The 12,183-nt window shown below is 42.0% G+C and overlaps 1 protein-coding gene across 4 annotated transcripts in view; it reads left to right on the top strand.

The window, feature by feature from the left end:
• The window catches only part of TAF1A (TATA-box binding protein associated factor, RNA polymerase I subunit A), a 35,033-nt gene extending 25,913 nt beyond the window's left edge, over positions 1-9,120 (top strand). For 3 of the 4 annotated variants that reach the window (XM_060644412.2, XM_060644414.3, XM_060644415.2), the window contains 3 exons: positions 582-705; positions 1,755-1,909; positions 4,731-5,214. In XM_060644412.2, coding sequence (XP_060500395.1) covers positions 582-705; positions 1,755-1,909; positions 4,731-4,843 — 392 coding nt within the window. In that variant the 3' untranslated portion in view covers positions 4,844-5,214. Of the gene's footprint in view, positions 1-581; positions 706-1,754; positions 1,910-4,730; positions 5,215-9,049 lie in introns of those variants that run through there. The other variant, XM_078441102.2, reaches the window with a different exon arrangement.
• The last annotated feature ends 3,063 nt before the right edge of the window (positions 9,121-12,183 follow it).

Genomic DNA, 12,183 nt, shown 5'->3' with positions numbered 1-12,183 from the left:
GACCCCTGCTGTAGAATATGAGGCAATATTTAGCACGAGAGAAATGGCTGCACTATAATTCACCTCATTTAATCTCTGTTGCATTTCAGCTCGGTATAGAAAAGAACATTTTTTTTTTTTAAGTAGGTTCCATGCCCAGCATGGGGCTTGACCTCACGACCCTGAGATCAAGAGTCATGCAGTCCACCAGCTGAGCCAGCCAGGCGCCCCAGAACATAACTTCTTCATAGAAGGAAATCAGCTTAAGTCCAATAGGTACTGGGACTGTGTCAGTCCCTCTCCTGTTAGAAGAGAACATATATAAAATGCCTACATAGGGCAGGCACTTTAATGTTCTCAGTAAAGTATAGCTCATTTAGAAATCAGACTCACCACTCTGACTTCATTAGCAAAGACTAAATTAGTGAATTATTGAATATTTCAGATTTATCACAGGAGAGTATGAACAGAATGAATTATTTTAAACTGTTAACCAAACTAGAAGGCTTACAATTCAGTAATATTTTATCAACTGAATATATATTTTTAGCTTTGTGTACTTCAGTATCTTGTGTAAACTCTAATTGTTGTGACCATTGCAGAAAAAAAAGACCACCATAAACTTGGGCTGGAAGTATTATTTGGAGTCTTAGATTTTGCTGGATGCACTAAAAATATAACTGCTTGGAAATATTTGGCAAAATATCTGAGACAGACTTTAATGGGGTAAGTAGAAGAAGCAGTGTTTATTACTGGCTCAGCACCAGTAAAATTTCCCAGTATTGTAGCTGATGTCTGTCAATGTTTAAGTATCATTCTTTGCTTATGTTTTTTGATTTCTTGAATTGTGTCTTCAGTTGTTTCTTCTGGGTACATCAGAAGCAAGGAAATAAGGTCACAGGTAAAACATACAAAAATTCTATTAAGATTTTTTTATGGGGACACCTGGGTGGCTCAGTCGGTTAAGCGTCCAACTTTGGCTCAGGTCATGATCTCATGGTTCATGGGTTCGAGTCCCACATCGGGCTCTGTGCTGACAGCTCAGAGCCTGGAGCCTGCTTTGAATTCTGTGTCTCCCTCTCTCTCTCTCTCTGCCCCTCCCCCACTCATGCTCTGTCTCTCTGTCTCAAAAATAAACATTAAAAGAAAAAAAGATTTCTTTTATTGTGTCCAAGTAAGTACTGTACCTTACCACTGCAGTACTAAAGAATGTGTGTATTTTCAAGTTGGAAATGATGACAAAAAGGGGTCATCCCCACTCTCCACCAGGCTGTTTGTAATGCTCTTGGTGATCTGTGTGTCATCATCTTGTAAGATCACATGGAAACTGCTTTTCTCCCAGCTGGTTTTCAATAATTTTTTGTGGGGCTTTTTAGGGCCTCATAAGATCATCGTCAGTTATCCATTCAGCAGATGTTTGTTAAGTCCATCGTGAGCTGGATATCTAAAACTATGCCTGTGATCATAATACCATTTTGAGAAAAGAAGGAGTGGCCCTTGTCATTTTTAAAAAGTGTTTATTTGTTTATTTTTGAGCGAGCACGTGCAAGTCATGGCAGGGCAGAGAGAGAGAAAGAGAATCCCAAGAAGGTGCCATGCTGTCAGTGCAGAGCCCAACGCGGGGCTGGAACCCACGAGCCGTGAGATCATGACCTGAGCTGAAGTCAGACTGAGCCACCCAGGCTCCCTTCCACAGACTCTTCTTAAGTTCATATTCTGCCAGTATAGGTCCATCTCCATCACTGACCTTCTCTTTTGACATTTTTCTTTTCCAGGAACCACCTTGCCTGGGTCCAAGAAGAGTGGAACTCCAGGGAAACCTGGTGGCCTAGCTTTCACTTCAGCTCCTTTTGGGCAAAAAGCGATTGGAAAGAGGATAAAGCTTTGGCTTGTGAGAAGGCTTTGGTAGCTGGAATACTGTTAGGAAAAGGTATGGGTTTTTTTTTCGTCTTACGTAGACGTAGCTTTTGGACGATTTTGAAATTACAAAGTGTGACCATTCATTCGTGTCACAGCTTACTTGGTACAGTGCCCAAGGACATTAGATGCTGAAGAGGATAACTGGTGAATGGAAAAATGAACGTTGAGTTGGGGCCAGGTGATCTGCTTGTAAGGACTGTCCATGGACTGGAAACTGATTTCATCTTGTTGATTGCGGTGCTTGCTTTTTATGCTGTAATTTGTGTATCTTTAGGGGCCAGTTAAGATAGAGGATGCAGACTGTTTCCACAACAACCGCATAGAAAGTTTACTGACATTGTCCACTTGACAGTATTAGAAATAGAAAAAGATTCTTTGCTGACCTTACTGTTTGATAATAGCTCCGCATTATACGTACTTATCTGTTCCGGTTCGGAGGGAACATTTCTCCCGTAAAAAGAGTATACCTCCTATTAACTTATTTAAAAATCCTCTTAAAGAAAGGGAAATTGATCTTTTCTTCGTGGAACATGCTGGCTGTTAAAACTCTCAGCGAGCGCTCGGTGCCAATGGAGCAGGGAAACTGTAGGTCAGAGAAAAAGTGAGTGTCACCCGTGTCCATGAGTAAGCAGTCTGTTGCTAGAGGGTTCAGGGTATCCTAAAGAGATTCTTCAGCTCGGTTGTGAGATGGTTTTATTTTGGAATTAGTATTCTCAGTGAGTGTTTCAGATGATTACAAGGGTTAATGAAATGCTGGTTCCTAAGAGGAAAAGGACAAATAAATAGGAAAACAATTGTAAGATTTCTCTCTGAACACACTGATGCCAAGGAACAGAAATGTGATTCAGACTGAGATTTCTACTTCCTTATGAGCATAGAGGCATCTAGTACAGATATCTAAAGGTGTCTGTGTTTCAGCCGAGTCTGGACTGATTTTCCAGTCTGTCACCTTTTCCTGTCACTTAGATCAAACAGTTAACCTTTGGGACCCTCTCTCTGAGTGGGCTTCCTAACACCTGTCCATGCTGCCTACAGGATTGTTGTAAGCATCAAGTGAGCGTCACATCAAAGTGCTTTATAAATTCAAAAGTGCTCTGTGAATATCAGGCATAATCATGCCTGAAAATGGGCACATTTCTTTTTTCCGGTGTTAGTGTGGGGGTTGAGTCAGTCTGTTCAGGAGTTGAGCTGGGTTTTGTCCGTGCTCTGGTTATCCCCATTCTATCACAGGATTCAAATTCTGGTCACGATCTGCCTTTACTTCATGCTGAGAGCAGGGTCCGGTAGCTGCCCTTCCTTCCATGCTCTGGTAAGGCAAGCCAGGCCTTTTGTCCTTGTGACTATACGTCTTCTGGCGGAGGAAGGAGTTTGTAGGTTATTTGGCTTTTTCTCTGTGTTAGGGTGAGATCAGAGTTCTTTCTATCTTTCTATATTCTAGATGGAAGCAGAAATCTGTGTACAAAGTATTTTGTTTTTGCTAAAGTGGTAGATGTGTTTGGAAATACAGATTATTACATTAACATCACAGCACTGCTTTCTAGCTAATAAAACGTTAGTAATTCTGGCATACTATTTCAGGAATAATGGTTACTGTAGGTACAGTATATATCCTAGCAATTCCCCAGAGAAGATGAATGTATGGTGAGACTATAATGAAATTAGTTCTTAGGTGATTTATGGTCTCACTCATCAAATATAAAAAAAATTCTCTTCTTTAAGGTTTATTTATTTTGAGAGAGAGAGAGGAAGGGAGTCGGGGAGGGGCAGAGAGAGAGGAGAGAGAGAATACCAAGCAGGCTCTGCACTGACAATGCGTAGCCTGACACGGGTCTTGAACTCACGAACTGTGAGGTCATGACCTGAGCCGAGATCAAGAGTCAGACGCTTAACCCAACTGCGCCACCCAGGTGCCCCTAAAAAAATCTCTTAAAATACCCAGTTTACATTTTTATTTATTTTTTTGAAGAGAAAGCGTGAGTCAAGGAGAGGGGCTGAGGGAGAGAGGGAGAGAGAGAAAAAGAGGGAGAGAGAGCGAGAGAGAGAGAGAGAGAGAGAGAGAAAGAAAGAAAGAGAGAGAGAAAGAGAGAAAGAAAGAATGAAAGAATCCCAAGCAGGCTCCACCCCAGTGTGGAGCTCGATCCCACAACCCTGGGATCATGACCTGAGCTGAAATCAAGATTTAGACGTTCATCCAGACGCACCCAGTATAGTTTTTTTTAATAGAAATTTGATTCATGTTTGAAATACTTGACCAGTGAACCGATGGCATTGTAAGACTGTGAAAAGACCTTTGTCAGAGCTGCCCCATCACCATCCAGCTGCTCTCTGGATGGCTAGAACGGCTGGCTAAGTTCTCATCTCTTCTGACCTGTGAGGAGTTTATTTTAATCCTTCACATCAAGGTTTTCTTACAGAGAACCTTTGTATTGTTACAGATGCCTCTTCCGCTGTTTTACAAGCTGACATTGAAAGGGAATTTGTAGTAATTTGCTTTTGGCGAAGTCTCGTTTAATATGTGAATATGTGTATAATATGCATATCACCTTGACTGGGGCTTGGGAGGCAGGGTGGAACCAGCTAAAGTATGTGCTTTAATTAGCAGCCAATCAGAAACGTTTTCATATGTAGAAAGTGTGCGTTTCACTGGTGATAGCTCTTAGAATGTGCTCAGGGTACCTTGGTATAGATAATACAAATCCATTTTATTTTCATAATCGTTAGTATGCCAGAGTTGAAGCAAAATTTTCAAAATGTGGAAATATACTTGAAGAATTTGATAAGAATTAAAACTCTTTGTTGATTTTGCTTCGTTTGTTTTTTTTTTGTTGTAGGTTGTAGATACTTTCGGTATATTTGCAAACAAGATCATCCAGTCTTAAGGAAAAAAATAAGGCGGATAAGGAAATCTGTGAAAAAACACAGTATTGTAAATCCAGGACTCTGATACTGAATATTAGTTATTTAAGATGAGTAGCTACAGAATAGTAGCTCGGTAGGTGTTACTGAATGTATTTAATTGGCGTATCTATGATGTAATTTATATTTTTATATTTTTCTATATTTTCTATATTTCTGTATTTTCTTTTATTGTAATCATAGCTAAAAAAGAAACAGCCTTGCTGCTTTTGTTCTTTGTAAATAGCATATTTTTCTTTTTTGTACCATTAAATATAATATTTATTAAGAAATAAACCTTCAAATAAGAAATATATTTGTTTCATTAGAGAATACAGGTCTACGGCAGTTATTGCTGTCTGCAGATAATTTCCTTCTGACTGTTGTATAATAAAACATAACTTGTAGTGTTGTTAAGTGAATTTCTATTCTTGGAGTTTCTAAACGATCCACATTAGGTTTACCATCATAAGGAATATATTGGTCATGAGTTCTCGTGAGGAATTTTGGAAACAGAGAAGGATTTAGGAAAGGAATTCTCTTTGTTTTGGGGGTATTAAGACATGGGGGCTTGGGGCTAAGTGACCTTCTGACAAGAGAGCTACCTTTGACTCTAGAAGACTAATTTGGGTCAGAGCGGATAGAGGGTTGGCCTGACTTCAAAGGGCTCTAGTCTGTTGTTGTTTTGCCAAGCACAGCAATCTGAGACATGCTTTGGAACTCCTGTGTCCCTTACCTTTCTCTTGGAAACGGGGATGTGGCAGCAGGCAGCTGGACAGTGGAGAAGAATCTGCCAGTGAGATGGTATCCCAGGGTCACACAGCCCAGTGGGAAAGCTTGGCTCAGAAGCCAAGAACAGCGTTCCTGGAATAGGAGCTGGCGCTTTATGTAATATGTTGTGGTAACTGGTAGAGTGAGTGCTTCGTCGAAACTGTCTCAGCTCTTACACATTTATGGTTCAGATAACTTGTATTTGAGTTCCGTGAAGGCTCACTAACTTTAGAACAAGCCCAGTATTTAGATGGCAAACCCCACATTTTCCCCACTGGCTTTAACCCATCTGCAAGGGTCTCCTGGGTAGCTCAGTCAGTTAAGTGTGTGACTTCAGCTCAGGTCATGATCTCATGGTTCATGAGTTCAAGCACCGCATCAGGCTCTGTGCTGACAGCCGGGAGCCTGGAGTCTGCATCAGATTCTGTGTCTCGCTCTCCCTGCCCCTCCCCCACTTGTATGTCCACATTCTGTCTCTCTCTCTCTCACAAAAACAAACATTAAAAAAAATTTAAGCCATCTGCAAGAAAATAGCACAAATTATCCTTTGTCAGTAACTTGGTTCAATATTTTATACTTAGTAAGCTGACTCAATAAATACTCATCCTTATAATATACATGTGAAACACGTAGGTGCCCCACAGACCAACATAAACCAAGTTCAAGCGACCACATGGGTAGGACCAGCTTTACTGCTGGGGGCTGGCGAGTGGGTTGGAGACCCACCCTTCTGTGGAAGGTCAGCCCTACAGGAACGAAATGCCCGGATGACATGGGCAAGGTCTCAAAGCTCAGGCCGAGATTGTCAGGGCATCTCCTCTCTGAAACTTTAGTCAAAAGCTGTTAAGTAGGATTTACGCGTTCTCATGATCTCTGGCAAATGGAGGTGGGAATGCAAGAGAAACGAGTAGACTTGGTTCTTGGTTTCCACACAGAGCTTAACTTGCTAGGGTTTTCATACCCAGTGATCATATTGCATGATGCAGTAAGAGCGGTGTGAATCTACTGTGATTTTTAGGTCCACTATAGTCAGTTTCATGAATAATAATGGCTAAAATTTATCAAGCACTTTGGGCTTTACATGATGTCTTACTGTCCCCACAATCTTACGAGTTATTCCCGTTTTACCCAGGAAGGAAGGGGGGTCTCAGAGGTTAAGCGACTTGCACAAAGTCACAGCTCATAGATGGTGGCACCAGGACCCTAACCTGACCACTGTGGTTCCAGAGAGCACGCGCTCTATCTGTACTGCGAGTACTGCCTCCCAGTTCCGTCAGTGTTTGTGACCCGCAGAGCCCTGAGCTAGGCAGCAAGGAAAAGAGTAGAGGGGATTCGCAACCCAGAGCCTAGCAGCTCCAGCAAAGCCTGTCCTCTGCTGGGCTTGGTAGGTCGGTCTCCCCTCTGTGTCCTCACTGGTCCCTCACAGCCTCTTCTCAAATCATCACATTGTTATGTTATCTTTGTACATTTTTTTATTAACATTTAGTTAATTTTTGAGAGAGAGAGAGAGACAGAGCGCGAACAGGGGAGAGGCCGGGTGGGGTGGTGGACACAGAATCCGAAGCAGGCTCCAGGCTCTGAGCTGTCAGCACAGAGCCCGACATGGGGCTTGAACTCACGAACTGTGAGATCATCACCTGAGCCAAAGTTGGACGTTTAACCGACTGAGCCACCCAGGCGTCCCTGTCCTTAATAGTACATTATCTGAACTTAATAATCTTTTATCGGCAACCCTCAACAGAATTTCTAGCGCATTAAATATTGAATAGAAGGGGCACCTGAATGGCTCGGTCAGTTGAGCGTTCGATTCTTGATTCCAGCTCAGGTCATGATCTCACGGTTTGTGAGTTTGAGCCCCGCATAGGGCTCTGTGCTGACAGTGCGGAGCCTGCTTGGGATGGTCTCTCTTTCTGTTTCCACCCCTCCCTACCCTCGAAAATAAATATAAGTAAACATTAAAAAATAAATATTGAGTAGAACTGAATGGAAATTCATGAAAGCTATTGACCTAGTGTGCCCGTTGCATAGGAAATAGTATCTTGGGGCTCCTGTGCCCAGGGTAGGGGCCTCGGGAGACTTAGGTTTGACTTCTGGGTTTATCATTAGGTAGTTCTGTGACTTCTTGGACAAATTACTGAGCTTTTGTAGTTTCTTTACCTGTAGTTGAGAGATAGTAGGATTTCTCACTGGATTGCTATGAAGAATGAAAAATATAACCAATGCCTAGGATAATAATGAATACTTAACAAATCTTTTATTTTTATTTTCTTTAATTTATTTTTGGTTTTTGAGAGACAGAGCACAAGCAGGGGAGGGGCAGAGAGAGAAGGAGACACGGAATCTGAAGCAGGTTCCAGGCTCCGAGCTGTCAGCACAGAGCCTGACACGGGGCTCAAACCCACAGACCGCGAGATCGTGACCTGAGCCGAAGTTGGACGCTCAACAGACTGAGCCACCCAGGCGCCCCAAAAAGGAATATATTTTAAATATTTCAAAAGGAAATAAGCAGACCCTTGATGGATGTGGCTTGCAAATCCTAGGACTAGTATCCTCTGAATAAGTTAATTTTTTAAAAATTAATGTATTTGAAACTCTTCATCCAAGATTCATGCTCCAAAAGAAACAATCAGGCACCAGATAAAAGTCCACTCCTATTCAGTCCTACAAAGACCCGTCTGCATGTGATCCATGTAGATATGGACGTAGCCTTTAACTCAGTGAATAGAGGCAGATCTTTTTTTTTTTTTTTTAACATTTATTTATTTTTGAGACAGAGAGAGACAGAGCATGAATGGGGGAGGGGCAGAGAGAGAGGGAGACACAGAATCTGAAACAGGCTCCAGGCTCTGAGCTGTCAGCACAGAGCCTGATGCGGGGCTCGAACCCACGGACCGCGAGATCATGACCTGAGCCAAAGTCGGACGCTTAGCTGACTGAGCCACCCAGGTGCCCCTAGAGGCAGATCTTGAATTTGTTTCTGCCTTGTCAGCCCCACGATGAGAGACACCACTGTCCATTGTTTGTTTATTACCTCCTATTATGCCTATACCAAGAATTCACACATTCTTATCGACGTGCCTGGATCTTCATTCAGTCAATATACTCCTTAATTGGCAGGCTGCGTCTGACACAGATTTTTCTAAGTGAAGAAAACAAGTTAAAGTGATTGCTATACTTTTCATGTTTTGATACATCATCATAACGGAATGAACAAGATCTGGGCTGTAATTCACAACACCTAAATTTTACTGCCATCTTCTTCACCCAAAGCAGGACCCTAAGTATTTCATGGAACCTCTCTGAGACTTAATTCACTTGTCTATACGTTCGTGATAGAGTATCTCCCCTGCTTACCTCAGAATTTTTGTGACGATCAGATGAGATGAAGTGGGAGACAATACTTTGTAAACTGTAATGCATAATACAAATGAAGAGTTATTAATACTTTCCTTAATCTCAAACACACCTGTTCGCTTTTGTACAGTGAGAAGGCAGTTAGGCTGTGGCTGTGAAGACAGATAAACTTCGAGAGAAAACGAAGTTACATGAGAAGGTACTGGCTAGAACATCTATTTTTTTTTTTAAGTTTATTTATTTTAGAGAGAGAGGGGACAAGCGGGAGGGGGGGGGAGAGAGAGAGAGAGAGAGAGAGAGAGAGAGAGAGAGAGAGAGAGAGAATCCCAAGCAGGCTCTGTGCCATCAGTGCAGAGCCCGATGCAGGGCTCAAACTCACAAAGAGATCATGACCTGAGCCGAAATTCAAGAGTCAGACGCTTAACCGACCAAGCCACCCAGGTGCCCCTAGAGCATTTTCTTTTCTATTTTTTTCTTTTCTGTTCCATGATACGATGCTAGAATGAACACCAGACCTGAGCCTCTCAATATGACTTTTTTAAATGCAACTCTTGATCTCAGGGTCATGAGTTTGAGCCTCACATTGGGTGTAGACATTACTAAAAAAATAAACTTAAAAAAAAGAAAGTCACTTGCTATATGAAAGTGTGCGTGTGTGTGTGTGTGTGTGTGTGTGTGTGTGTGTGTGTGTGTGTGGCTGTTATTGGTTGAATCGTGTATCCCCAAAAGGATATGGTCAAGTCCTAACCCCCAATCCTTCAGAATGTGACCTTGTTTGGAGATCGGGTCTTTACAGAGATAATCAAGTTAAAATAAGGTCGTTGGGGTGGGTCTAATCCAAAATGACTGGTTTCCTCATAAGAAGAGGAACATTTGGACACAGACATGCACCCAGAGAATGCCATGTGAACACAAAGACAGAAATTGGGGTGATGTATCCTCGAGCCAAGGGTACAAGATTGCCTGTAAACAAATTCTTCACAGCCTAGAGAAAAACCAGCCCTGCTGACAGCTTGACCTCATCTTCCAGCCTTCAGAAGTGTGAGATAATACATTTCTGTGGTTCAGGCCGCCCAGTTTGTGATACTTTGTTACAGCAACCCTAGCTGACGAATAACAATATTTTAGAAAATGTTCTGTTTGCCTCCAAGGTTGGAGCTAAAGTGATTTTGCTACACAATCTGGTCCCAGCTTGCAGTTCTAGATTTTTTTCTCCTAAGCTCACCTAACAGTCAAAACTTGGTTTTCTCTTCTTCTCCACCTGGACTTCATCTGAATACTCTGTTCAATCTTCATTAGGATTTTCTTAGCCACTCCAGTCTGATGCCCCCTCTCCTTCCTTGGGATTCCTACGGGCAGTTTGTTCCTTCCTTATTGTTGTCTGAATATCATCTGCCTACGATTATTTGGACTCTTATTTTAGCCTTTCCTTTCAGAGCATAAACTCCTTGAAAAAGTTTATTTCGTGCACCCATTTTCTGTTAAATGTTTCTCTTTCAGTATCATGCTTTGTGCATGATAATAAATATCTATGGTAAAATTAGTAACTGTATAGTTATATAATCACCTGTATTATGTTATTATGTCTAAAATATTATGTAGTCCCATCTGAAATGTTGCATCTTTTAATAATCAGAAATTTGTGCTGTCACTGTGTCTGATGGGACCTGCTAGCCAATCTCTCCCTGTCAATTTTGAAATCCATCTTTGCCCAAAATAGTAAGATCTGATTTGGATTTACATGTCCTGGGTAGATAGGAATTATTATGTTCAAGGTTTTTTGTTTTCTTGTTTTTGTTTTTTTTTTAATTTTTTTTTTTAACGTTTATTTATTTTTGAGACAGAGACAGAGCATGAACGAGGGAGGGGCAGAGAGAGGGAGACACAGAATCTGAAGCAGGCTCCAGGCTCTGACCCATCAGCCCAGAGCCCGACGCGGGGCCCGAAACTCACGGACTGCGAGATTGTGACCTGAGCTGAAGTCGGACATTTAACTGACTGAGCCACCCACGCGCCCCTGTTTTCTTGTTTTTTTTAATTTTTTTTTTAAAGTTTATTTATTTTTGAGACAGAGACAGAGCATGAATGGGAGAGGGTCAGAGAGAGAGGGAGACACAGAATCCGAAGCAGGCTCCAGGCTTTGAGCTGTCAGCACAGAGCCCGACGCGGGGCTCAAACTCACAGACCGCAAGATCATGACCTGAGCTGAAGTCAGACGCTCAACCGACTGAGCCACCCAGGCGCCCCTTTCTTGTTTTTTTAAAATATGTTTATTTATTTTGAGAGAGCGCGAGCAAGTGGGGGAGGGGCAGAGAGAGGGAGAGAATCCCAAGCAGGCTCTATGCTGTCAGCACAGAGTGTCATGCAGGGCTCGAACTCACGAACTATGAAGTCATGACCCGAGCTGAAGTCAGATGCTTAACTGACTGAGCCACCCAAGCACCTTGTTTTTGTGTTTTCTGTTTTTTTTTTTTTTTTTTTTTTTTTTTAATACTGTGCTATAATTCTGTAAACACAGCCATTAAGCATTATTTTCCAGGACGCCTGGGTGGCTCAGTGATTAAGTGTCCAACTCTTGATTTCAACTCAGGTCATGACCTCACAGTTCGTGAGTTCCACCTCGGAGTCAGGCTCTGTGCTGACAGTACAGAGCCTGCTTGGGATTCTCTGTCTCCTCTCTCTTGGCCCTCCCCCACTCACGATCTCTTTCTCTCTCTCTCTCTCTCTCAAACTTTTTTTTTTTAAAAGAATTATTTTCCAAGAAGGAGGCATTCCTTTTAAACTCAGTATTTTTTTTTTTTTTTTTTTTTTTTTTGTGGCAAAGGGAAAACTGAGACATAAATGTCAATAAAAGATCCAGAAGTACTCCCAGGTCCCACATGGAAAGAGAGAATGCACTCATTCCTACTCCTCGTGGGGTCAGACTGTTACCTCCCATTTCTGAGAAGGCATGGTGTGTGAATCCCCTGGCTGCAATCGGTCCATGTGTTTTTTACTCCTCCCACCCAAGGCTTCCAGAAGGGTGACATTATCTAACCTCTCAGCAAACAACCCCATGGAAACAGTACAGTCATCAATGAATCATGGATGCTGTATTATGTTTTAAAAAGCAGCATTCAACTAGGGATGCTCTTGAACAGTACAGACAGGAAAGCAGGGGTGTGTTGATGATTCTTAACCACTCCCTCCTGAATTATCCCTTACTTATAGAGATGTCGTGTGTTTGTATTTTATTTTTATGTATTTTATTTATTATTATTATTT

This window comes from Panthera onca, chromosome F1, assembly GCF_046562875.1.
Source record: "Panthera onca isolate mPanOnc1 chromosome F1, mPanOnc1 haplotype 2, whole genome shotgun sequence".
NCBI classification, from domain to species: domain Eukaryota; kingdom Metazoa; phylum Chordata; class Mammalia; order Carnivora; family Felidae; genus Panthera; species Panthera onca.
The sequence above is the reverse complement of the archived record's forward strand: the minus strand, read 5'-3'. Positions and strand labels throughout refer to the sequence as shown.